The sequence below is a fragment of the Alternaria burnsii genome, assembly GCF_013036055.1.
Source record: "Alternaria burnsii strain CBS107.38 chromosome Unknown 725, whole genome shotgun sequence".
Classification (NCBI taxonomy): Eukaryota; Fungi; Ascomycota; class Dothideomycetes; order Pleosporales; family Pleosporaceae; genus Alternaria; species Alternaria burnsii.
Window position 1 is genome coordinate 444,127 of NW_024066123.1, and position 25,948 is coordinate 470,074.

Here is a 25,948-nt window from a genome sequence, read left to right on the forward strand (position 1 = left end):
ATTTGAGTTATGCATATTGAATGAACAGTTTAGATCTTTATAACTTACGTCAAAGCGTTGAGTTCTTGTTATTCTTCTTATATATTCTTATACATTCTTTGGTTCGTCGTGACACATTTTCGTCATTTCTTCATGAATCTTACTTCGTGCTTGAACTGGCGTGCGAGCCTCCGTGCTTCCTCCGGCTCGAGCTCTTCTTCTCCTTCTTGTCGCTCTTTTCACTCTTCTCGGCCTTCGCAGGCTTTTCGGGCTTCTCAGGCTTCTCGACCGGCTCGGGAGCAGCGACTTCCTCCCTGACTTCTCGGACCTCCTCGCTCTTGGTACCAACTCGTCTTACAGCCCGGACGACATCATCCGCACGTTCAATGGCGACTTCGTGGCCTACGCCGTCTAGCACCTTAACCCTGACATTGTCCTCGCCGAGTACTGCCCTTGCGTCCTCAGTGATTTCGTCGGCATTGATGATGGGGTCTGTCTCGCCGAGAATAAGCCAAACTTCCTTTAGCGGACCGGCACGGTTCTCGATGTTCTCACGAATGACGCTCCAGCGGTCGTGCTGGTTGTAGATGGGCGCGTGGCGGATAGTCGATATGAATGCGGGCACGAAACCCTTGTGATTTTGAATCTGCCAATCGACAACCGAAGAAACGGTGGAATGTGGGTTGCCTGGCAAAAGCATCTGGTTGCTGCTCACGTACGTCTTATCTCCCTCGCTCGCCGTCGTGGTGGTCTCGGCATTCTCTACGGCCTCAGGATCGCTCTCTACAACCTTCGCTCCTGTCCATAGCCTACTTGCAACAAACTTGCGCACCATCCACTCTGGCATCCACGAGCTGCGGTATAGCATGCTGCTGGAAATGGAGAAGTGCGACTTGCGGATGAGACCACTAGGAGCTACAAGTACAAGGCCACGGACTAGCGAAGGGAAGTACGACGTAAAGTCTGCGGCGATGGCACCGCCAAGGGAATATCCAACTATGGTAAAGGTTGACCAATGGATGGGCGATGATTGGAGGGCAAGCAAAATCTGGGTGGTGAAGAGGCTGGAGTCATAGTCGGTTGTGTCTGGTGACGGGCCGTCAGAGTAGCCGCGACCGAAGAGGTCTGTAAGCGTTGTTAGTATTTTATTTTTTGGAATAGCATGACCCCGTAAAGACGGGTTTCTGGAACAGCATGGACGATGCACGTGGTTCACCGTTAGGTAGGGCTGCCGGGCCCCTTGCCGAAACGGGTAAAGTAACAAGGACCATGACACGGTTTTACGCCCGGTTCAACGTGGGGTATGCAGATATGACGATCATAGAAACCGTGAAGAAAAAGCATATACCAAGCGTCCAATCCGAGGATGTTGTGCGTTTCGAGGCCTTGAAACAACCAAAGGAGAGGTGTTGTGGCAAAAACTAGAAGTGACAGCAAGGAGGACCCACCAAAAAGCATGACACGTCGTCCCCTGCCAACCAACTTGTGTGCCAAGTCAGTCAGAGCAATTGAAGGTGTCGAGATCCCGTGAATGAGCAAAACTTTTTCTCCGTCTCTTGGGCCGAATTCATAGACGCGGATAGTTCCCCATGGTGAGTCGACATCCCGGGCTCCTGGCAATGCAGCTGGATGGTAGGGAAGATCTGCAGCATCCTCAGGAGACAAGTCCGGAAGCAGCGAATCTCTGGGAGATGGGATAGGAGGACGCCTGGCAGACTTTGAAGAGCGCGTCAAAGCGTAGAGGAGGGAAACTCCACCAACGGAGGCGGCACCTATGATGGCATAGCGTTGGACCTTGGGAAGACGCTCGAAGCGAGACAAGTGGGTGGCGGAGATGTTTGAGATCTTCTGGATGGCAACCTCGGCAGCCTTGGGTTGAGGCTTCTCGCTGGCGAATAAGGAAAACATGGCGATACAGGAATAGATGTAGAGTGTAGGACCCTGAGGCGGTGACAAAATAAGCTGATCGCCATGGCGCGCTAAGGTTGGGTCCGATCGTCGCTTCCGCTGGATGCGCCACATGGAACAGGCCCATTGTTGGCATACCGTATTTCTTTTACCAGCTCGGCTCGGATGCCTTGTCCTGCCGTGCATACGGCCGCAGTACTAGACGTTGCGGCGTGCAGACTACACGAACCTTATCGCAACGTAAATAATGCTCCGCGTACCAAGGCCGACGTGTAATTGGCGCTGATCTCGAGGCGGCTAGCGGACCTGCTGTGGAGAGGGCCAAGTCTGAGAGCGCGTCAGCTCCATTCTCACAGCCACAAGCTGAGCACGGCGGCGCTGCATAGTCGGCCCAGTACCACTTCCAGACATCCTTCACCCACGGCGTTGCTGACCCCAGGGATACACAATCGTCTTCTGACAAACCCACTGTCCTTTATATTCCTGCTGACTCTGCATTCACCTTCACTTCTCCTTTCCGCCCTTGGCATTTCCCCCGGAGGGTCGCATGCTTGGTGCCGTCTTTGCGGACCCCCGAAAACATTCACGTCTGCCCCCTTCGCATAGCACAAACAGTACAGCACTAGAGCGAACGACAACAATTGTCTCCTGGAGAGCCTGCGGATAACGAGCTTGGCGACTGGCTGGGTCCTGTAGCGCATCATGGACGATTGGACGTCGAAACAGCTCCCTGAGCGCCTTCCCTTCTCCAAGAAGCGCCTTCCCAAGAAGGTCATCTTCTCGTGTGTACAACTGCCCGTATAGAACAAGTGGTGGAGACTAACGAGCACAGATATATCGGCGACTACCTCATCATAGTGCAAGGCCGCCCCTTCCGAGCACACAATCTCCTTCCCAGCTCAACTAACAAGGCTATAGTGTTCTTATGTTGACCTTCTCCATTGTCGACAAGATCCCGCCCTTTCACCAACACTTCGCCCTCGAAAACTACACTCTCCACTACCCTTTCGCCGAACATGAGCGCGTACCCGTACCCTGGCTATGCGTCTACGTCGTCCTGGCTCCCGCTGTCATCATCGCAATATACACAATGGTCATCGACGGCCTCTTCTCCCACCAGACGACCATGCCTGCGCGTGGGCCTGGTATCAAGCGCCTCGCAGGAAGATACAGGTTCAAGGACCGCTTGTGGGAGCTCAACTGTGGCATACTGGGCCTTGGCTTGAGCATTGGCGCTGCTTTCACCATCACAGGCGCCTTGAAGAATGCCATTGGCAAGCCGCGGCCCGATCTCATCAGCCGCTGCATTGTAGACGAATCCAAGATCGTCCCAGGCAAATACGTACTCCAGACCATCGACATCTGCACGCAGACCGACAACTACATTCTACAGGATGGCTTCAAGAGCTTCCCCTCTGGCCACAGCAGTGGTATGTGACACCTTCTCCTGCCCAAGAAGACTACTAATAAATTTCAGTCTCCTTCGCTGGTCTCTTCTACCTTTCCATCTACCTCGCCGGAAAGCTGCATGTTCTAGATGCAAAGGGCGAGGTCTGGAGGACTTTCTTCGTCATGGTTCCTGCCCTCGGCGCTGCTCTGATCACAGGCACACGTATTATGGATGCCCGCCATCACCCATTTGACGTCTTGTCTGGCGCTCTACTCGGCATACTCGTAGCCTGGGGCTCCTACCGCCAGTATTTCCCGCCCGTTTCCGAGACGTGGCGCAAAGGACGCGCATATCCCATCCGAGCCTGGGGCAAGGCATCACGCGCACCGCCACAACCCACAATAATGATCGACGAGGACGTGCAACCGCTGCAGCGCATGGACAAACCAGTGGATGTGGAGCGCGGAGAAGCGTCTGGCTATTCCTCTACGACTGCTGTGCCCGAAGGTAGCGGCGAACCGACAGGCAACGTCTTCCGCCAACAAATTCATAACTCGCAACGCAGACGCCAGGAATCAGGATCGCAGTATGGCGTGGATCGAAGCGACACATTAGCATCGAGCAACTACCGAACTGGCACAATGGGATCTACCATGACCTCGAAAGTGCACACGTACCAGAACCAGTTGCCGGCCACAAATCCCTTTGCAGCGGATGTCGCGCGCCAACGTCGAATGGACACTTACGACTATTCGTCTTCGGAAGACGACGACAACTACGAGTTGCAATCGAGAGGCGCTGGTGTTTACAATCCAGTAAATGGGAGGTTGACGGATACAGGATACCACCCACCAGCGGGTATCTCGCCCGCACCTACACCTCCACCTCCAGTCAATACCGTCCTCCAAAACCAGCAGACTATGATGTCACCAACGGGGGATCTGGCTGATAGGAGGGAGGTCCCGCCAATGCCTCCACCACACGCTGTAGGTACTACACCTCAGCAGATATGAACTGAGAAGGAAAACGCCGTTTTGTGATATCAATGTTGAAAATGTTCTTCTCCAAAAGCATGCAACTGAGCATAGATTAGCATGTTTGTGTATTGAATATACGTGTAATCATCAACCAAGCACAGCCACGGAGTCGCAAGTCAAATGTGTATTAAAACAACTAAAAATTCAAGAACGGTCAACAGCCCGGGGGAGATAGAGATTGGTCTAGCCCCTGCGTCTTGTGCTAGGACTCTTGCCCGCCTTTTCCGCATACGATGGGGCAGATCCGCTCGAGACGGCGCGCGCGGTTTCCTTCTTGTCCGCTGCGATAGGCTCCTCCAGTTTCTTTGATCCCGTCTTCTTGGACGCCGGCGCATTCCAATAGTACACAACCTGGAGGAAGAGAATGGCGTTGAGGGCGAAACCAGCAATGAAGCCGTAGAGGATAAGCGGATCGTCGACTTCCTGGAGGGTGGTGAAGATACGGGAGAGGGAACCGAGGAGGTAGTTGACGACCTGAAAGGATCACATTAGCAAACTACCCCTTTCTTCATCGCACGGGATAGCAATGTCAAGAACTTACAGCAAAAGCGCTCAACTGGCCCGTCGAACCCTCACTCCACACCGTCAGAATCTGTGGCACCTTGCTCGCTACGCCAAGTACACCAGCCGTAGCCTGCAACAGACTCAACTTCTCCGCGTCAATCCACTGGTCGTTGAACAAGGCCGCACCCGCAACAGCCAGACCTCCCACCCACCCCGCAACACCAACACCCCGTCCGCTGTACTTGAGCACCAAACTCGCAATAGCAATGTTCTGCACGAGAATCAAGGCCGTCTCGCCATACGTGCTAAAGGGGAACCCGTGGCGCACATTGTACGCCAGCGAAATGAGGTACGAGCTCGATTCGAGGAGGTATGAGAGGAAGGAAAGACCTTCGGCCGACTGGCTATTGAGCAACTTGAGCAGCTGTGGAATCTTGACGATGGAGGAGGCGCCGATGATGCCAATACCAAGGCCTTTGGAAATAGCCAGCTTGACGCATTCGGTTGCGGTTAGGTCGACGTTGTAGACGAGGGTTTTGTAGCATGAGGGGCCGAGGAGGGAGATGCCCACGTCGGCGATGGGCTGGGGGAGGTTGTGGGTGATGGGTTGGACGGCGGATTTGAGAGCGTCCATGGTGGGCGATGCGCGCGGGGTTCGATCGCTCTGTGGTGTGGTGTGGTGTAGGAGGACAGTTTGCGAATACGAAAGATGAGGGTCCAAACTTTTGGCGCCTTGGGCCCGCTGACGCATGGCTTGGCACACGTACAGGGGTTCGCGTCTGGGTGGGCATACATAGAGTTTCACTTTTCCTTCTGCACCGAGTTTGGTACATCACATCATACATTACTACTGCCATTACAAACATTACGATACCAATCCAACCTGGTCAAAACCTGGAACTGCGAGAAGAATGGTATGGTATACTACAAAACAGTCCGTCGCGCAAAAGTGTCCGAAGACAGGGTAGATCTCGAAAGATCAAGCAACGGACAAGGGACAAAGTTCAAAAGGACAGCGTAAACTTAGAAGACGTACTGGAAGCATGTTAGCACAATTTCACTCAGGTCGAAGATGACTGGACTTACCGGAATGAACAAATAAGGCACCTGCCTCTCATACTCTTTCCATGCTTCACCATACTTCTCCCTGCACTTTTCGATATCTCTCAACGCCCTGTGAATAATCATACCCGCGAAGAACACGGAGTAGAACCAAGGGAATGGGCTCTTGAAACCAGTGATGAGGCCCCAACTGACGGCGAAGAAAAGATCACATGTGTAATGAATCTTACGCGCTTTGCCGTACCAACCGTCAGCCAGAATCTTGTTTCCATGGGATGTCTGGATTGTCTTTGGATTGGCGATGCGTCCATATTTGAAGTAGGGGAAGGTAGTACGCTCATCGACAACACCACGTTCTTCTTGACGGAACTGGTTCTTTTGCGAGTTGGTCGTATCCCAGATGTAGTAGACGTAGAGGTAGGTGACGGTGAGGAGGGCGGTAAACCAGGTTGGCATGCCGTATTCCGAAGGATGGTGGTTAGCGATGTACAGGGTGCAGTGGCAGTACGAGAGAGGTACACCAGCCATGTTCCAGAAGATGAGCATGAAACCGAGCTTCTCGTAATACATGTCCCAGGTCGTGATGATGAGGTGCTCGCCCTTTGCGCAGGCGCCGGCGTACAGGTAGTGTGCGAAGAGCAGAAAGATGGCTTCGAGAGATACGTAACCATATTGCTCGTACTGCTTCAAGCAAGTACCGAGGGAAAGGAAGAAGAGGATGAACCATGGAATGCGGACCTCGAGGAACATCTTGAAATCCAGAATACCAAAAAGTCTAGGGTTGAGCTCTGAGCCAAGGAAGAAGTCAACGATGAGGTTGTCGGTCATTCGGACAGTAGCACCGCGGACGCGGGCTGAGACGTATGCGATAGTAGAGCAAAGGAAGCCTGAAAGAATGGCTACGCTCATAATGTGACCAAACTCGTCAATCAGAGTGTAAAGCTTGAAGACGCCAGTGAAATGAAGAGTCAACATAATGACAATGCTGGAGTAGAAAGACCACATGGCCGAGCAGTAGTAGTCCAGCTGCTTTCCACCGAGGTGGGGAAGTGCCTTGCCCTTGCGGTAGACACCCGGCATGAACATGTAGAAGGCCATCTGCGTGAGTCCGAAGAACCAGTAAATCTGCCACGCTTTGTTGTTTGGGAAGGCTTCCGTCTTTACAAGATACCACATGTGTCCGAAAAAGTCTCCGTAGCTCTGGCCCTCGGTCGGCGTAGGGAATTTGCCGTCGTAGAAGGTGGCTCCAATCCACATGTAGTACATGAGGGCTGGGAAGCAGACCATCATGCTGCCCATACCAATGGCGCCGCCGAACTCATGCAGGCCGGATTTGTCCTTTGGAGAGAAGAACTTTTCCGCCTCCATCTTGTAGTCGAGCTCGACGATGTCCCTTTCGCTCTTTGCGTGTCCGTTTGCCTTGCCATTGCTGTGTCCATTCGCGTAGCCGTTGGTGTGTCCGTTTCCGTTTGCATGTCCATTTCCGTTGGCGTGTCCATTGCTCTTCTCCTCGGCCTCTTTCTTCACATCGCTCTCGTTGGACTTGAACGGCTTCAGGAAGTTCTCTGGCTCAGGCGTCGACTCGTACCCGTCGGATGCAAGAGACTTGCGTTGCGACTTCCTGCGTCCAGGGGTCTCGACAAAGCCAGGGCGATCGGGCTTTCTGGGTTATGCATGTCAGCAACTAATGCACGGGTTTGCACAGCACGCGTATGCAACCTGGAATCCACTCACTGAGGCGTCTTTCCGGCCTGCGACCGCGTCACTCGCATCGACATGGTGGCTGTAGTTGCGTGTGTGGCGATGCGCGGTGAAAGGGGTTCAGGCTCGAAAAAATTAAGGCGGGACGGTAAGAGAATGCAGTAGGAAAGCTGGCGCTAGAACAAGTTACAAATGCCGTCACAGCACGACCATCAAGGCTAAGCACAAAGCGCACACGACCAATGGCACAGAATGCGGAGGTGAAGTCCTTGTGTTTGTTGACAAGAGGTACAAATTTGGGAGTCGCTCGAGGCTAGGGGGTCTGCGCACCAATCGGAGTCTGCTGACTCCGTGTCCGTGACATCAACATGGGGCGCTACTGTAATCGCGGTGCAATCTCACAGCGTATACACCGTATACCTCGAATCTCTCTCAAGTCTAAAAGCAAACATGATTGCTGCACGTATGCTAGCTTCTTCTCGGAAATCCCATATACTTACTGTGAAAGCGCAATGTCTCCGACGCCGTTTTTTCCTACCTATCCAAAACTACCGACGCCAATGAGAACAGAACCTCTCATGGGCTGCATTGCTTGTTCGCAACACCTTCTTGTAATCACAAAGGCAGATCCAACAGAATTCGTAGCCACATTTTGTACCTATAATCGTCAGCGAAAGACTTGCGTTGAAAGAGGTAAAACCCACATGTCATATGGTCGCACCCATCGTTTTTCTGAATGTTCCAATCGCATCCAGGGCCAGGGCACTTTCTGGTAAGCTGCTTGATTTTTCTTACACTCGCCTCTTCTTGCGCCTTGTGTTCTCGTTGCTTACGGCCGGAGGTTCGGTCGTCGAACTCAGCGCACGACTCGCCTTCGTGCCATGTGTTCTCGTGGACAACACAGGTTTTGCTCCCACATCCCAAACAAGTAAAGATGTTACCTGCGACGCCAGTCGTATGGATCTGACCAGAATTACAGCCGGAGGCCCGACACCATCGAAAATCGGCTGTCCTTGTCAGCGTTCACCTCCCTAGTCTATCAAAGTGTGTGGCATCATGACTTACGGTCTTCGTTGATGAGAGCCCGGGCTTTGAATGTGTCGTACTTTTCAAAAGTCTCAGAGCTCGCGTATAGCCGAATGTCATGGTACGACAAGACAACATTGCAATCGCTCCCCGGACATTTAACTTCACGCCAAGTACTGCCTTGAAGCTGTGTAGTTATCCAATCCGCGTAACAGCCTGCGCACGTCTCGGGTCGATGTTCGCAGTCGGTAAGTGAGGGTAGATCGCCAATGGCAATGCTATTATTGCAGACAACACAGTCACGACGCCGTAAATGCGTCCCTTCTTCTGTCTTGAAGTCCATATTGATGTAATTTCGTGTGCAGACATGACTAATAGCCTGCCGTAGAGTCTCCGATCGTACGATCTTAGGAGACTCAGCTAGAGCTGCTGGTGATCCAGATTTCTCTGCGAGCTGGGCTGGAGTTAGACGCATCTTCTCTTGTAGAAGCTGAGCAAGCCGGTGGTCTTTCTCTTCCCAGGTTTTGCGGCCGTGTCGAGCATCATCTATGCAATCTGAGATAAGAGCCGAAACTTGAAATTCAGAGTTCTTGAAGCTATCCGCTGTTGTAATACTGATGCATGGCCCGCTGGGACTCTGGTTTATAAGAATAGGTCGAGTTCGTCGTCTGTTGATTAATTGACCTGATAGTCCGGCGGACTCCAAAGACTCCAAGGAACTTATGCTCCTGAGATCACATTCATCGTCACCATGGTCATTGATGACTATGGGATCTGTGCTGTTCTTTCCATGTCGTCGCCAAAAGTCTAGATCCATTGCACTCGTATCTGGTGGGTTCAGTTGTCCTCGAAAACTGGGCAAGACGGGATTCGAGGAAGCCATTCTATTCCAGGCTGATCTTGCAGCTTTGGCCGAGTTGGAATGTTGGAAGGGAAACGAGAAGTTTATTGTGCTCCGAGGCGCTGTTGCTCCTGTAGGTGCTAGTGATGTATGCGTGGGAGTCGGTAGCCGCAACTTCACGAGCTGCTCTGCAATTGCGTCTCTTACGGTGAGCTGGGGTGGTTCCTTCCTATGTAGTCTGGGCACGTCGTGTTGTTGTTCCGCGACTCCTGAATCGTGCGGAGATGCGTGCGTAGTGGTAGGGTAATCAATATGTGGCTCAGGAAATGCGAGAGATAATATACTGGAACACGGTCTAGGCTGCACAGTGTCTCCTTGGCATGTTTGTCTACGAGCCTTCAGGAGTACCCTTCTGACAGGATGTGACGTAATCCGACGCGTGAGCACGTGGTGAGGGGGAAAGGTATCTCGCGCGCATGGACCTGGGGTTACACCCTGAAGTTGATCGACGTCAGTCGTAATAGTAGAAGGGGTGCTCATCGACCGCTTGCATTTCTCGACTTGGGGCTTGGACTTCTCGGACACGCGTTTCCCAAAGGCGAGTTTTGACGGTCGACTCAGTAGCTCTGTAGTGGAGTGGAATCTGGACAACATGTCAATGATATTATTCAGGAATGCGACATACCAGATCGTGAACAAGTAGATAAATCATCAGCACAGTACTTACTCTGCCATGATTGTAGGTGTCTGAGTTCATGCAGACTCGAGAACTGAATCAGCCTTGCAAGTAACGAAGCTGTGACTGCAGCACAAGTGTGGGACAACCTTTTTTTCGTTTGCTGTTGGTCGAGAGAATATTCAAGGTCGGAAGAGGCTCACGTGAAGATGGGGTTAAAACACGAGAAAGGATGAAGGGGTGAGATGAGAGCTGAAACTTATGCATTGCGTACGAGAGGCTGCACCCCGGGGTTGGACTCCACGTCGCTAGAGACACTTAGGCTTTGATGCACAAGGCCCAAAGGACCGATAAGCCATTGTAAGGCTCCAATGCAATGATCCTTTGGTGGTTATATGCAGCCTCTCGCATATGTACCACGCTTGCCAACCAATTGCTGAATGAGGACGCAGCGTGAACATTGGTCAACCCCACTCAGACTGTACAACCATTATGTCTCACCCCTTCCTCAGCCGAAAGCTATAGCGATCGCCACTCGGAAAATGGTTAGACGCTTCTATATTTTCTGGGCAGGCTTTACGGTGCCAATGCACGCTCCAAATCCGACTCCAGCCCCTCCATCGCCAACCACACCAATGTAGCGAACTTCATCCCCATCGTTAAGGTAGCGTAGCTCAGATCCATCGCTCAATTTGCTTGGAGCCTTTCCATTCTTTGTCAATTCGAGCAAACATCCGTGTTCATGGTCCTGTTCGCCAGAAACTGTTCCGCTAGCGATCAGATCTCCTGTCCGGAGTGAACATCCGCCAATAGTATGGTGCGCTAACATATGTCTGAAGGTCCAGTACATTGTTTCGAAGCCAACCTTACAGGTCGTAGTCTGATTACCGTTTCGGATGATCTGACCTTCGAGCTGGATATTGTAGTTGCTACTTTTGGGGTCGTCCATAAAAGAGGCTACAGGCTCCATACGGGGCGGGGCCGAGACTTCATGAGGCTTCAATGCTTCTAGCGTAACAACCCAAGGCGTGATTGAAGTCATAAAGTTCTTTCCGTTGAATGGGCCTAAGGGGTTCATTTCCAAGCCCTGAATGTCTCTTGCGCTCCAGTCGTTCAACAAAACTAGGCCAAATATGTGGTCGTCGGCATCTTTGGCGTTTAGGTAAGTCCCAGCCTCTACCGGCTTGCCAATGACTGCAGCAATCTCCATCTCGTAGTCCAAACTCCGCGATGGCCCAAAGATGATCTTCTTATCTGGAACAGTGTAGTCTTCGATGAATTGACCCAAAGGTCTCGTGACGGGCGCTCCTGACACAGTGATCGAACTCGACCGACCCGCGTAGCCAACGGGGTACTTTTTGAAAGCTGGAGGATAAGAACGGACTCCCATTACTGCTTCTCCTGCGTTGAGAACGTGGTTGGCAGAAGCGCTGTAGTCTGTGAAGTCTCCAACATGTACTGGCATATGGAGGGTGACATCGCTGATGTTTTCTGAGTATTTGGCATATGACTTGCTGTTATATACTTCTCGTACTGCAGAACGCACTTCACTTTGAATGTCCTTCCCTAGAGCGGCGAACGTGTTCAGTGTGGGTTCGCGGAAGATGGAAGATAGCGGTGCTGCGATGGCCTTAAGCGAGTCGTGCTCCGTGAGCTCTGCCAGGAAGATGATTTCATCACCAATTCGTGTCGCACATTGTGGTGCGTGGCGTTTCGAGGAGCTTGCAATCCCGTATGGGATGTTGTTCACGCTGAAATGCGATGCGTAACTGTCTGCCATTGTGTGAAGGAGAGTTTTATTGGTATCAGAGGACGGTTAACTTGTGAACACAAAATAGTTTGTGGTATCGAGTTCGCAATACTCAAATCCAAGAACACAGCTTCAAGGCTTTACCTGAACCTAGAGTCGCGACTGGAGAGCTGACAGCGCGTGTAGGTGGGGATGTTCATCTCGGAGGCCGCCCCTCCACATCCCATCTCCGCATGTGTGTTACTGTGACCGGAAGGCACAACGGCCATGGTATCGAATGAGACGCCAATAGCGGGGACCAGGCGTTCCATGGTTATCCGGTCAACGTTGACGCAGCGGTTCTTATTCAGACTTCGCGGAAAGATGACCGCGGGTACGCGTTCAGTCTAGCACGAAAGCGGCCAAGCGTGTCTTCTAATCGATAAACATAACACGCAGCACCTAGCTCCGTGGCAGGTCTTTGTCTCTGGCTCAAGCTTTCCCGCAGACCACAAACCCTTATTCGTCCATAAATATACCGCTTATCGACTAAAGGTGATTCACCTAGTCCCTCGTACGAGACCCCGCACGGGATGTACCGAGTACGCGTCGGCAGATGCTACATTCAGGGCCTGTGAACATGTCCTCCACATCGGGAGGCCATAGGCGAGCCTTTCGATACACATCTCACTCTCTGGTTGATTCGACTATCATCCCTTGAATCTATTTTGAAGTCTCGTTCTGTATCTTCATCAACTTACTGCGATACTGGCATCTTCGCCCTCAACTACCTTGTTGCTCCTACAGTCTATATTTCATCATGGCGTCAAAGCCCGAAACCACGAACGATCTCCCAAAAGTCCATCGCTTCATCACAACCCACGACCCCACAACCAAGAAAGCCATCTTCTCTGATGCCGTCCCAGAAGAAGCTAAAGTCGACCATATTCCTGGTGCTGACTTCCGGCTCGGATATGTTACCAAGGGATTTCCGGTCGATCTGAACAAAGACGCCGACCTTGCAGTTTACAAGCCTTACCTCGAATCGCCTCCAGGCCTGGTCTCTTCAGGGGGAACCGTTCTACGATTCGTCGATGTGGCGCCTGGTCACCTGTCGCCAATGCATCGCACAGTCTCTTTAGATTACGGTGTCGTGTTGGAAGGTGAAATGGAGTTGGTGCTAGATTCTGGAGAGACAAGATTGATGAAGAGAGGAGATGTTGCAATTCAGAGGGGCACAATGCACGCTTGGAGGAACACCAGCTCTACATCTTGGGGTCGCATGATGTATGTTCTCCAAGAATGCAAACCGGTAGAGGTCGAGGGTGAAGTCTTGAAAGAGGACTACGGGAGCATGAAGGGTGTTCCAGCATCATCATAGTGGCATTGTCTTTTCTAGGATCACATGAGCTGTAGAGATAGTTATAAATAAATGCCGATGCGTTTTAAACCAAATTATCTCTCCGCACATCAATCCAAGGATCTAAGATCCGATATACATAATTCTTGAGGTTTAAACTGCTCAAAACTCGTACGAGCTCATGACCAGTGGCAAACTAAAAACGAAGAGTCGATTTATCATCTCGAGTAAAGTACATGCTCTTCTTTCAAGTTCTCGCGTGCTATCATGGCTTACTTAGGTAACGCGCCGATAGAGTCTGGTACCTCCACATCCCGAATGTGCCCCTCGAATACCGCCGCACCTTGTCAAAGGCGCGCTGTCGGCACAGGAACCCACTACGCGTCGCAATATGTAATATATATCCAAATGATGGAAAGAGTATGTTTCTTGCACCTCCGATATCACACACAAAATGTCTGACCAGCTAGAAGTAAAGGACGCTTATTCCATCGACGAGTCGTCGTTTCCCTATCTTTTTGAGGAGAATGTCGCCGTACCACTGAAGACATCATCTGAAGGCATCATTCGATGCAATGTTTACCGACCGAAATCTACAAAGGAGGGGACGAAGCTTCCGGTGCTGGTGACTTACGGACCCTACGGAAAGGATATCCACTACAAGGAGTGAGTTCAACAACTGAAGCGCGCGCTGCAGCAACTAATGCCTCCAGCTTTCATGGCAAATCATACTCAGAAGTAAATCCCGAGCACCATTCTGATCACTCGGCATGGGAAACTCCAGATCCTGGCTTTTGGACGAAGCACGATTACATTATCGTGCGCGCCGACGAACGTGGCCTCGGCCAATCTCCAGGTTTCTTGGACACAATGTCGCGAGGAACAAGCGAGGCCTTTTTTGATGTCGTCGAATGGGCAGCTGAGCAACCATGGTCGTCTGGAAAGGTTGGCTTGCTTGGCATCAGCTACTATGCCGGATCTCAGTGGCGTGTGGCAGCACGTAAGCCTAAGGGTTTGGCTGCAGTCATTCCTTGGGAGGGGATGAGCGACTACTATCGCGACCGATGCCGCCACGGAGGCATTCTGAGCAACAAGTTCATCGACTTCTGGTGGTGGGTTATACAAATGGTCTGAGTCCGGTCATATGCTTACGATTTCACGCAGGAATCGCCAGGTCATCACCAATCAATACGGCAAACCAGGCCGTGCAGCGCGTAACTGGGGGCCAGATACCGTCGACGGTGACCTTTCAGAAGAGGTGCGTGCAAAACGCCGACAAGACCAAACGATCGATACCGCCAAGTTCAAGTTCCGTGACGAAACATACTATGCAAGCAAAGAGTACGATATGAGCGATATTGAGGTACCGCTACTTTCCGTCGGCAACTGGGGCGGTATTTTGCTCCATCTTAGGGGTAACATCGAAGGCTACGCACATGCTGGGTCTGAGTTCAAGTACCTACGAATGATCACTGGAAGGCACGATCTACCATTCTACTACAAAGAAGAAGTTGAGATACAACGGAGCTTCCTTGATGCTTTCCTCAAAGGCGATGACAGAGTAGGGTGGTCTGTCAAGGGCAAGCTTCCGCCTGTGGACATGGTCCTGCGAAAGGGCGATGTGGGATTCAACGATGCCGAGAAAGAGAAGGTGTACGAGAGGCGCACAGAGAACGAGTGGCCTATCGCACGAACTCGTTATTCTAAGTTCTACCTTACGCCTTCTCAGACGTTGACACAGATCCAGCCTATTCACAACAGGCCCCAGAAATTGTCGTACGAGGCACTTGGCACTCTTGAAAACCCCAAGCTCCTTCAGTTTACGACTGCACCGTTCGAAGAAGAGACTGAAATCACTGGCCACATTGTCGCACATCTAAATGTGTCCCTCTCAGCCCATCCCAGGGGCGCCACTCCTTCTGATATCGATCTCTTTCTCACTCTACGATACATTTCACCAGAAGGCAAAGAAGTCTACTACACCGGCACAGCGGGAGACCCTATACCCCTTGCAAAAGGCTGGCTGCGCGTCAGCTTCCGCAAAACCAATCCCGACCACCCAAAACATAGAGAGTACCTGCCATGGCGAGATTACTTCAGCACTGATGTCCAGCCCGTCATACCTGGAGATGTCTACGCTGTGGATGTGGAAGTTTGGCCAACAAACGTTATTGTTGAGAAGGGTGGCAAGATTGTATTTGAGATTAGCAGTGGTGATACGCAAGGGAGTGGTATCTTCCAGCATAATCACCCCGAAGATAGGAGTGAGGAGAAGTTTGCGGGGTGGAATCATTTGCATTTCAGTGAGAAGGCTGTAAACTATGTTACGCTGCCAATCGTACCGCCTAAATAGAATATTGAGTACGGAAGTTTGATCGGAAACATAGACTGCGACATGTACTGAGGTTAGTGAAATCAACATTTCTCACAGGCCATATACACAGCGCGAATGACAAGTTTGTAGTAACTACTTTTGATTTGCTCTACCGGCACGTATTTCTCATAAAAGATCGCGAAAGACAATCTCCTGAGAGATAACGTGTCTGTTTCATGAACGTAAGTAGATATGAAGTTGTGAAAGAAGAAAAGACTTGAAAATTCGGACACCGATTGTGTACACTAACGATATCAAAAGACAAACTGCATGTATACTAGCTAGAGCCTCTATTCCCATCTGCCAACAGTAAACTGGCTGTTGCACATGTTCACCAACTCCCAATCCTCAGCTCCGAGCACACACTCGTCGCTATCCCTCTTACTTCCATCAACAACTCCAGCCACAAAACATGCCGCCATGTAGTGATCATCTGTCGCATGCGCATCCCGGTACATGGGATGCTTCATCAATCTCGTGATACCACGCGTCAAGCTACCCTTTTTCGCACCCTTCCTGCAGCAGCGGATGAAGACATCCTCGACGCTCTGGCGGAACTCAAGCATCGGTGCCTCTGGTGGGTATGGTTGTGCCAAGTTGTCCGAGTACCTGAGCATCTGCGCCCAGTGGTTGCGGTAAAGGTTGTGTACTGCGCCACCCGTCCCAATGATGAGATAGCCCTCGTCGCGGAATTTTGCCAAGATGTTACCCACCCGGGCGTGCAGATGCGGATCGAATCGCGAATTCATACTGATGATAGTCGTTGGTGGGCATTTCTCGGGAAACATCCTAATCAAAATCAAGTATGTGTCGTGGATCCAGTCAAACGTGTCGTTCGGTCGTGCGTCAATGCCCTTTTCCCGCAGCGCTGCTATGCACTTCTTTCCGCTCTCGAGATCTGGGACGAGCTCGTAGTCTTTGTATTTGCGCGGGTGAACGTACGCGACGGGTGATTTTATGGGTGCCGGGTTCATTGACACATCGATACGGTTTACGCCACGCGCGTCCCAATGCGCGCCCATCATTATCACACCTTTGATGCCGTGAGAGAGGGCTTCATCACCACAGGCTTTCCAGTAGTCGGCCGATTTGGTCTCTTCGCCTAACATCATCGTTGAGCCATGGGAGAAAAAGTGAACTGGTGGAGCCATCTTGATGTTGGTAATGTGTTGTTCCTAACAAAGGGATGATTTGGTCTGACCGGCTGCTCAGACGGAAGCTTAGGCTTGATGTGCTCGTCGCAATGTGCTCGTCGCAATGTGAGAGTCCGGATCGCAGCGGTACTGATATTACTGAACGGGGGCGGAAAACGTATCGTCCGACACGCGGCTTTGTTGGAAGCTTTACCCATCGCGATCAATACTGTGTAGAACACCCCTGGGTGTTGTACGGCAAAAGTCGTAATGTGGGGAGCGTCAGAGGACCTGTCCGAGCGTCTAGCCGAGGGGAAGAACGCGTCTTGTCTTGTCCATCTCCGCATTCTCTCCCCACTCACAACCTTATCTCCAGCTTCCCTCCACTTTCCTCTGTCCCGATGCCATTGTTTTTCGAAGCCACCCGATAGCACAACTCAGCATGCAGACTGCCCCGATATCAGCGAACACGCAGTCAGCCAACACAGAACCTGCCGAACAACCACGCCTATTTCAGTGTAGCACTTGCAAGAGGTCTTTCACACGTGCAGATCACCTCACAAGACACGTGAGAGCGCGTAAGTCAGTAGCTAGAATCCCGAAGATCAATATGATAACATTGAGCTTGACTCAAGTAACCTTGCCTTTGCTCCGCGGCTTTGTTGACCGGAAGCTAGTTGGCACCTGCGCCGGGAGGATTGCTTTCGCGCGACTAGCATATGTCAACGTTAGATTACATAGATGGTTCATTAACCAAACTAACGGCATGAGTAGACACCAAGTCCAAGCCTTACATTTGTCCCGTCTGCTCCAAAGGCTTTGCCAGAATGTACGTGTCATGCTTTGCTTTTCAATGTCGTTTCACTGACTCTGTGTAGAGACTTACTCAAGAGACATGTAACAAACCATGATACCGAGCCTGCCAGTAAGCGGCAAAAACGCGAGATTGCTCGTGATACCAGAGTTGTGCAGGCTTGTGAAGCTTGCTCTCAAAGCCATCTTCGATGCGAAGACGAAAAGCCATGTAGTCGCTGCAAGAAGAAGAAAATACCCTGCCGGGTACCTGAAACTCCTGCTCCAGATGAAAACGACATCCATGAGATTGATGCAGTTCATGCGGCACAGGATCTGCTGGACCTTTCGAATGGATTTGATTACCCCTCATCGCTGCCGGCTCACAGCGGGAGCGGCAATCCTTCGGCATCTACAACTTCAGAGACTTCAGAGCCATTTCACAACCCACCGCCCATGCTCATAACAGACACCACAAACATGCACCGGCAATCCGTGGATTCTGGTGACCCTGAGACAAGAACAACGAGCTTGACAGATATGCAGCCACCACCCAATAACGGCGGTGGACTTGTCGTGATGAATCAGAACTACGAAGATCCTAACACAGCCATGACTTTTCTCGATAATTCCATGTCGCACTTTGATCATACGCCAGGGCACAACCCTTTCTTACCGGACTATTTTCGCAGCATGCCCCCTTTCGAAGCATTCATGTCTGGTCAGGCAACCCCACGTGGTATCATGGATTTCAGCTTCGATCTTGATGTTGGATTGACTGACCTCGATCTTGGACTTCTTGATCAATACAATTTCCAGGTTCCGTTCGCTGCCGATACGCCATCTACGGATGCTCAAGGGGCAGAACAACAATTGTCGGAGACCGACACTGCGCCATTAAGGGCAGAAGCCTTCAAGCAGAGCATATGGCGATATCTTCCTCAACGGTCGAGAAATCATACTGCAGAACAAGTCAACTTGGCCGTGCCAGACACAGAGAAAGACAGCTACCGGCGTTCGAACTTCACACATCGGCGTGTGGTAGCAGAAAAGTAGGTGCACATCCGCGGTAGATTGGGCATGAACTGTACTCATTTTACTTATAGACTACCACGCTCCAGCCGCGACCGGTTGATGGCTTTGGTCCTCGGTACATGTAGCCCAGAGAACGTCAAACGTATAGCGTCCGCCTTTCCCAGTATGGAGCTACTCGATGGTCTGATCCAATACTTTCTATCTTCACCATCGATAGATGCGCCCATGTGGTTTCATTTACCAACCTTTTCTCCTTCGAAAATGAACCCAGAATTGCTTGCTTCTGTAGTTTCTGCTGGGGCTGCTACACTCCCTGACATATCTTTGCGAAAGCTAGGTTATGCTCTGCATGAAGCTTCGAGGATGGGCCAATCGAAATCCTTCGAAGAGGACAACACCGCCATCAGAGACCTCCAACATCTACAGACGTTCCTTCTGCAGCTCAAAGTTGGTATGTGGAGTGGCATCAGCCGGAAGATGGAGATCGCAGAAAGCTTTCTCCAGCCTCTTATGACTATGCTCCGCCGCGGTGGTCGTTTTCGCCGGTCGACATGGAAGGAAATTAGTCCGTCGCCCGACGACCAGGGCTCGGTGTTAGAAAGCAAATGGCTGAGTTGGGTCAGTCAAGAATCCTTTCTCCGCTTGGTTCACCGAGCCTTTGAGTTTGATCGGCAGTCCTCGATGGCACTCCTCAAGCCACCGCTTATATCCTATGCCGAGATGCAACTTCCTCTACCGAGTGCAAATACGTTGTGGCAGGCCAAAAATGCGGCCACCTGGAAAATGGCGTATTTGGAAATGGCTTCAGTGACTACGAAGCGGCCGTCAGCTACCGAGTGCCTATTGAACTTGGAACATCAAGTTCATGATTATGCCAATTCAACGTATCTTCATATGATGTGGGGTCCAATCTGGGAGTATCGCCAGATGTGCGCCTTGACATCTAGATCGCAATCGCAGCCTACCAACAGTCTCATACTATCGTCGCGTTATCAAGAGCTCACAAAGCAGCTTGAGGATTTCAGGCTGAGCACTCCGCCTATGAGCAAGAGTGTTGAGATAACCCTAGAGATCATGTTGGTCCATCTCAACGCACCTTTGGACGACATCCAGCTCTTTGCGGGCATCGAAGGGCAGGAAGAGGCACGGGGTGCGTATGTTGGTTTACGGGATTGGGCAAAGACCCCGTCAGCGCGTCAAGCCTTGTGGCACGCTGGCCAAATTCTGCGTGCAGCTGAGATGCTGCCGAAAGCTCTGCTCAGTAACTTCAACGCCATCGCTGTCTACCATGCGGGGCTCATACTATGGGTCTACGGTATTCTCAAACGCTCTATTACGACGGAACAGGGTCCGGTCGATACGGCTGTCGTTCTCAACGGAGAGGACCTGCTGAGCGCCCGAAAGTTCATCACCCTAGACCGGGGCATACCGGCCATCAAGAGTTCCGGATCACAAAATCCCACCCAACTGACCGACGTCTGTGGAGTCATGGATAGCTTGACACAGCTCCTTCGAGCGCATCATGACGCGTCAGAACCATCTCCACCGCTGGTCGGGAACTTGGTACAGTTGTTGGAAGGCCTCCGATCTGCCATCAGATGAGTGACGCGGCTTCCATAACGGCAGTTCGGATTGGAGTTTGCGCGATGATATCGGACTACACATTTGACTTTGGTGCGGCAGTGGTGGATTGCTGCGATCTTGTCAATAGCATCTGGGGATCATAGCTCTCCCGCGACGTGTACGGAGTCAAATTAATATCCGAGAGCAAAGTTAATATTCAAACGTGGTGTTCGCGCTATATCTGCAACTCCCAACCCATGAATATCAAACCCCAGTGAGGACCCAGATCAAGCACCCTCAGTGGTTTCTCCTCTACTTGCGTACCCGCTGAATCCATGTCTATCTGCCGCATACGCAGCGCTGTCATAGTAGTAGGGCCGCGCACGTGCTCCACCCGTTCTCCACCTTCAAATCCATACCTTTGGAGCGGAAGATGATAGATCTAGGGTTAGTCGTATGCCAGTCATATTGGTTTGCGCTGCGTACAATTGGCTGTTTGTAGAGACGATTAGTCGTAACCCCGCAAGTCTTGACGGTCTTGGCCGTATTAAGCAAGGCCTCAGTCACCTCCACATTCCGAATTACCCCATGGGCAGGAAGTCATACTGGGGTCGAGATGCGTCCATGCGTCCAATGAGACAAGTTTGAGGCGCGTTTTGGCCGTTCTTATTCGCCGATAACCAAATACTGGGCGCACTCACCGACATGCTTGCAAATCGTGTTGTTCAACCGTGCGGTCTATTTAGATTAGAGTACCATGGCCACAAACACGTCGTGTTGAGCATCGTGAGCATCGCAGATCATCATCGCAACTCCTCTTTTCATCTGCTCCACGAACAGGTAGCCGCCAGCAACCATTATGACTTCTTTGAGAAAGGCATTCAGCCTTTCCAAGGAGGAAGTCAGGAACGCCAGACCACCAGGGACTGCGACCCTCGTCGGTAAGATGCGTCGATTTCTCCTGAAACTTCCAAAGTTCCTAGCTAACACGTCCCATCAGAGCATCTCGAATGGAACGCATCGCAAACAAGTCACGATGAGATCCGCCTCGTCCCTCAACCATCAGCCGACCCAGCGGACCCTCTCAACCTTCCGATGTGGCACAAGATCGCAATCCTAGCCGTCATGTCGTTACATCCATTCGTGGTGAACTTCACCAGTTCATCCATCTCGAGTGCTTTGCCGATCTACGCGTCAACAGGCGTGTTTGGTTTCCCGCCAAAGTCGTTTTCGCAATTGACATATTTTATTGCATGCAACATCTTGATGTTGGGCGCATCGAACCTGTGGTGGGTGCCATTGGCGAACACGTTTGGCCGACGCCCAGTCATTCTGGGTAGCTTGTTGCTTCTCGTCTTCTCTAGCATGTGGGCTGGTCTTGCTACGAGCTTCGATAGTTTAGTGGCTGCTCGCATCTTCATGGGTATCGGAGGTGCACCGGCTGATGCTGTGAGCCCGGATGTTGTTGGCGAGATCTTCTTTGTCCATCAACGAGGACGCGCTCTGGTATGTTCACCTCCAAAAACCTCCACTTAGACCGACATTGACTGAATGATCAATAGGCCATCTACACGGTCATGTTGACCATGGGTTCCCTCATAGGCGCTGTTGCTGGTGGCTACATTGTCGCGGACATGGGCCTATCCTGGCTTCATTGGATGAACGTCCTACTCTCAGCTATCACCTTCGTCCTCTGCCTAGTATTCCAGGCAGAGACCCTGTACCACCGCAAAGAGAGTACCGTCACCTTCGATGATCCAGACAAAGATACTGCTGAGACCAAGGAGAGAGTCACCGTTGCTGATGCTGCTGCGCCATCTTCCTACCCATCGTATTCGTACATGAAGTCTTTGAGGCTCTTCTCGTACCACCCTGGTCTGATGCGCAACTTGATCGCTCCCTACAAGACGCTCAGGCTACCTGGTGTATGGCTCGTCTCAGCTTGGTACGCAGGACTGGTCGGACTTATTGTTACCATGTCAACTGTTGGTCCGCAACTCGTCGGCGCGCCACCGTATCTCTGGGGAAAGAATGTTGGTATGATCAACATCGGCGGTGTTTTGGGCGCTTTGATCGGATGTGTAAGTCTCCAACGTACCTGGCATTAGTAGTCACTAACATGCGTGCAGGTCTACACTTACCTCATTGCCGACTTCGCAACCAAACGTCTCGCAAAGAAAGATTCCCACGGTTTCTCCGAGCCCGAATCTCGTCTTGTCACCGCCCTTCCCGCACTTTTTCTCGCCACAAGCGGCTCTCTCATATTCGGTTTCGTAGCGCAGAACCCTTCGCCTACCGGATGGGTAGGCCTCCAATTCGGTTTCGGTCTTGTCGCTCTCGGGCTTATGCAAGCGCCCTCTGTTGGCTTCAACTACCTCATTGAGGCTTACGGAGTGCTTGCAGGAGACTGCTTCGTTGCCGTCACGTTTGTGAGGGCTATTGTGAGCTTCGCGTGGACGTTCTTCGTTGGAGAGTGGGTCACACACAAGGGAGCTGCTGAGCCTTTTGGCATTTTTGGGTTGTTGATGGGCCTTTTTGGCTTGCTGACTATCCCTATGTTGATCTGGGGTAAGCGATTGAGAATCTGGACTGCAAAGTGGGTTCCCGAGGGATCAGCTTTGTAGTGTGAAGACCGTGTATATCGTGCTATAACTGCTAGGTAGCTTATTGTATGTGACTTGCGACGAATGCATACTGTTTGGCTGATCTACCTTCACTTCCGCCCATTGTTGTCAGAAATCAGTGGTCTAAACTCCAACTCCTACCATGCGGCTACTCGTGTCAACTACCTGCAAGCTTCACCCTGCTCTTGAAACTGAAAGTGCATCAAGTACTAATGTTACGATAGCACAGCCATCTTATGGAATGTGTGATATGATTGAGTTTATAAAAGAGAAAAACGACAGCATGCATGCTTAGGCTTGACTAATAGCAACGGTAGCAGTAGCAACTTCAGATAAACGCCCATCTCCTCAAGCCCGCCCTCACGCCGAAAAATAGCGTCGCACCAATACATGTCAAGATAGGAATACCATACACGCCCAATCCAATAAAGATACCTTGTTCAAAGTATCCAATTGCAACCGACTCAGCGCGCTTCTTCTCCTTTATCTCTTGTGATGCTTTACTAAGGAGCTCTGTCGCTGCCTTCTTCGATTCCTTGCCTGAAAGAACCTTGGACAATGTCGCCTGTGAGGCAGGTGTTGCGATATATGCGGGTGAAATACGGGTAAAATGCTGGGCAATATATCGCTTCTCAACGTCGATGGGCTGGCAGGATGGAGCTGCTGGACCAAGAAGTAGGCGGAAGGGAATGTTGTTTGTGAAGGAAGTATCGGCATTGACGTATTGTGAGAGGTATTTCCCAGTCGAGGGGGTACCGAAGTGATATGCAGCCAGCAGGCTCTCTTGAGGGTCCAGGTCTTCCTCAACAAGGCTAATGGCGTGCTCGAGAGATGTGATGGCAGATACGCTGAAGACGGGTTGTTGGGATTTGGCTGGTAGGGAAGAAAGGTTTGACAGCTCAATAATTGCGCCATTGTCTCCTTGCGTTATGACGTTCAGCTTCCATGACTTGCTGTCTGTAAGCCCTTGGAACGTCTCTGCTACGCGTGACGACTTCTTCTGTTCTCTTGCGTTTGTCGAGCCGTTTGAGATACCACTTGATCCAGTGAAGAAACGAAGTGAGTGTTTCAAAACATGCTCCAAGAATTCTTTCTTGATGAACTCATTGACGAGAACTACGTCGGGTGCGTACGGTGATGTTCCGCCGAACGCAAAGCGTGCTGTTACAAGCTGTTCGGCCGCTGATGCGAGATCTGCCGTACGGTCCACGATTGCGACGATTTTGTTCCGGGGCGAGACAAGTTGCGAGTATGTTGGTGGACCGATTTGCTTCTCTTGAAAGACTTGTACACAGGATGATAGGGAGTCCGAGGAAGGATCAGAAGAGATGACAGCAAAGGTATCTGATTCGAGGGCTTCAGTGACCAGCTTCCGAAGTAAAGAGGGGAGTGCACGAAGGTTGTTTTCGAGCTATAGCAAGGTTAGACAACGAGAAGTATATCGAAAATGATAGACCGTACCTTCAGTGCAATACAGTTGCCCGCCGAAAGAGCCGCGCTCAAAGGTGCGATGACTGAGAAAAATGGCGTATGTACTCTTTGTGGCTCAATATACGCAACACCCCAAGGTTCTCTCTTATCACTGGCGTCTTTTCCGTGTGTGATCCTATACTCGGCTTCCAATTCTTTGGCTGCGTCGATCGAACCATAATGTTCTTTGACTACATCCAGCGCAAGCGCAACCTCGGTAGTTGCCTCTTCGTCTGATACATGTGTGTCCTGCTTCAACGCATCTCTGATCGCATTGCTGTTATTACGCAGCGCATCGTGGAGAGATTTGAGTTGCTTCAGACGGAACAGAGCGTTGTGCGCCCGCTGGGACAATGCGGTCGCTTGGAGTTCCGCAAGCGCGACTTCTGGGGTGATGGGTGACGACATTACGAATTGTAAGAACAAACTGAACAAAAACGACTAGACCTGGGAAAAGCAGAGCCTGCAGTTCGATATGTAATTTCTAGGAAGTCAGCGGATGTTTCTGAGACGATAGTAAGCCCAACGCGTCGGTAATGTTGTCCGATGTACACGGGTGTGAGCGGACGTGATATTCCCCTCCACATTCCGACCATTGCCATTTCCTGCCCCAGCTTCTCCGCGTTTCCAATCGACGGGCCGCAAGGGACGCGTACTTTCTTTCCACATTTCTCGACATAGTAAACTGGCCGATACCACAGTTGTCGTCGCGGTTGCTACCTTCGCCTTTCTGTCGTCGCCCTGCTGTTCTTACCATCGCCGCCATGTCGGTAACAACAACCACCAACCCAATCCATTACAATCTTGAGGCGGTCCTTGCAGACTACGACCTCCACCACACCGAAGAACTCGATACAAGCCTCAACGCACATCCCGCCCCGCCAACTTCATCCACAACATCACAATCGCAACAGAACCCAAGCGACTGGCCAACAGAGCATCGCCGTGTGCCTGCATACCGGCCAATCAATACTGAGCTCGACCAGAGCGAGCGAAGAGTCTATCTTAATGGCGTCGAACAAGCATTTGTTGGTGTAATGTTTACAGGTGTATTCTTGGAATCGGTGAGTAGTTCTTACTATATTGAGGTTGAGGGAAGGATGTATGCTGACGACCTTGTATAGACAATCTCCAAAGTATGGCGTAATACTCTGGGAAGAGTATGGAATGTTGGGTACAAGCTTGGTGGAGAGTGGTAGTTTGCTTGCGCATGTAGATTTTCTTTTGTTCAGACATTGCAATTCATTATTCTTCCATGATTTCTTATCTAACCACAAGGCGCAGTTCTGCAATGCTTCAGGTGCCCATGACTACGAAAGGCTCGCTTCGACCTTTTCCGCCAATATATGTACGCTATTTGCTGACCCTGATGTGCCAGCACCGCCCCATGCAAGCCTTCTCCGCTCGGCATGTACCACTACCACCACTACAACGTGCATATTCCAATCAGCCTAAAACGGCGTATTCCGCATTCAGTAGCATTTACGGATCCCGAGGAACACTTTGCAGTTGCCACACATGTCCTACACCACCCCACATATATCCATAGACCGGGAAGTGGAGGGCCATACATGACCTGGAATCGGCTGGCGTTCAAGGCAGTGCAGGAATGGCTTGCTAAGCGGTAGAAGCAGATGACCTCTAGTTGAGAAGAGCTGTCTCAAAACCCCTTGCTGAACTGTGAAACACATTCCTCACTTCCACTTTCTTGTCCTTTGTAGTTGGGATTCGCAAACCTTCTTCA

The 25,948-nt window shown here is 51.2% G+C and overlaps 10 protein-coding genes across 10 annotated transcripts; 5 read left to right on the plus strand and 5 right to left on the minus strand.

Moving 5' to 3' along the window:
* Positions 1-139: 139 nt before the first annotated feature.
* Positions 140-1,887, minus strand: GT037_009768 (alpha beta-hydrolase; the record flags this gene model as incomplete). The annotated part of the gene is made up of 2 exons (XM_038934815.1): positions 140-1,104; positions 1,428-1,887. The coding sequence occupies 2 exons, from the start codon at positions 1,885-1,887 to the stop codon at positions 140-142; spliced, it is 1,425 nt and encodes a 474-aa protein (XP_038782616.1).
* Positions 1,888-2,589: 702 nt separating this feature from the next.
* On the plus strand, positions 2,590-4,290 carry GT037_009769 (lipid phosphate phosphatase 1; the record flags this gene model as incomplete). Its single annotated transcript, XM_038934816.1, has 3 exons — positions 2,590-2,669; positions 2,806-3,317; positions 3,365-4,290. The coding sequence occupies 3 exons, from the start codon at positions 2,590-2,592 to the stop codon at positions 4,288-4,290; spliced, it is 1,518 nt and encodes a 505-aa protein (XP_038782617.1).
* A 207-nt stretch (positions 4,291-4,497) lies between these two features.
* GT037_009770 (delta(24(24-sterol reductase)-reductase) sterol reductase) lies at positions 4,498-8,950 on the minus strand (the record flags this gene model as incomplete). The annotated part of the gene is made up of 7 exons (XM_038934817.1): positions 4,498-4,788; positions 4,856-5,597; positions 5,855-7,543; positions 7,615-7,663; positions 8,138-8,239; positions 8,286-8,588; positions 8,647-8,950. The coding sequence occupies 7 exons, from the start codon at positions 8,948-8,950 to the stop codon at positions 4,498-4,500; spliced, it is 3,480 nt and encodes a 1,159-aa protein (XP_038782618.1).
* A 1,730-nt stretch (positions 8,951-10,680) lies between these two features.
* On the minus strand, positions 10,681-11,904 carry GT037_009771 (fumarylacetoacetate hydrolase; the record flags this gene model as incomplete). The annotated part of the gene is made up of 1 exon (XM_038934818.1): positions 10,681-11,904. The coding sequence occupies one exon, from the start codon at positions 11,902-11,904 to the stop codon at positions 10,681-10,683; it is 1,224 nt and encodes a 407-aa protein (XP_038782619.1).
* A 769-nt stretch (positions 11,905-12,673) lies between these two features.
* On the plus strand, positions 12,674-13,234 carry GT037_009772 (uncharacterized protein; the record flags this gene model as incomplete). Its single annotated transcript, XM_038934819.1, has 1 exon — positions 12,674-13,234. One exon carries the CDS (start codon positions 12,674-12,676, stop codon positions 13,232-13,234), a length of 561 nt encoding a protein of 186 aa, XP_038782620.1.
* A 433-nt stretch (positions 13,235-13,667) lies between these two features.
* On the plus strand, positions 13,668-15,566 carry GT037_009773 (x-pro dipeptidyl-peptidase protein; the record flags this gene model as incomplete). The annotated part of the gene is made up of 3 exons (XM_038934820.1): positions 13,668-13,879; positions 13,927-14,325; positions 14,378-15,566. 3 exons carry the CDS (start codon positions 13,668-13,670, stop codon positions 15,564-15,566), a joined length of 1,800 nt encoding a protein of 599 aa, XP_038782621.1.
* Positions 15,567-15,877: 311 nt separating this feature from the next.
* On the minus strand, positions 15,878-16,738 carry GT037_009774 (aromatic ring-opening dioxygenase family protein; the record flags this gene model as incomplete). Its single annotated transcript, XM_038934821.1, has 1 exon — positions 15,878-16,738. The coding sequence occupies one exon, from the start codon at positions 16,736-16,738 to the stop codon at positions 15,878-15,880; it is 861 nt and encodes a 286-aa protein (XP_038782622.1).
* Positions 16,739-17,162: 424 nt separating this feature from the next.
* Positions 17,163-22,734, plus strand: GT037_009775 (c6 transcription factor; the record flags this gene model as incomplete). The annotated part of the gene is made up of 9 exons (XM_038934822.1): positions 17,163-17,298; positions 17,495-17,549; positions 17,599-17,645; positions 17,802-18,564; positions 18,619-20,110; positions 20,955-21,051; positions 21,111-21,616; positions 21,673-22,191; positions 22,240-22,734. The coding sequence occupies 9 exons, from the start codon at positions 17,163-17,165 to the stop codon at positions 22,732-22,734; spliced, it is 4,110 nt and encodes a 1,369-aa protein (XP_038782623.1).
* Positions 22,735-23,062: 328 nt separating this feature from the next.
* Positions 23,063-24,612, minus strand: GT037_009776 (aldh-like protein; the record flags this gene model as incomplete). The annotated part of the gene is made up of 2 exons (XM_038934823.1): positions 23,063-24,145; positions 24,196-24,612. The coding sequence occupies 2 exons, from the start codon at positions 24,610-24,612 to the stop codon at positions 23,063-23,065; spliced, it is 1,500 nt and encodes a 499-aa protein (XP_038782624.1).
* A 356-nt stretch (positions 24,613-24,968) lies between these two features.
* Positions 24,969-25,403, plus strand: GT037_009777 (uncharacterized protein; the record flags this gene model as incomplete). The annotated part of the gene is made up of 2 exons (XM_038934824.1): positions 24,969-25,268; positions 25,329-25,403. 2 exons carry the CDS (start codon positions 24,969-24,971, stop codon positions 25,401-25,403), a joined length of 375 nt encoding a protein of 124 aa, XP_038782625.1.
* Between the last annotated feature and the right edge of the window lie 545 nt (positions 25,404-25,948).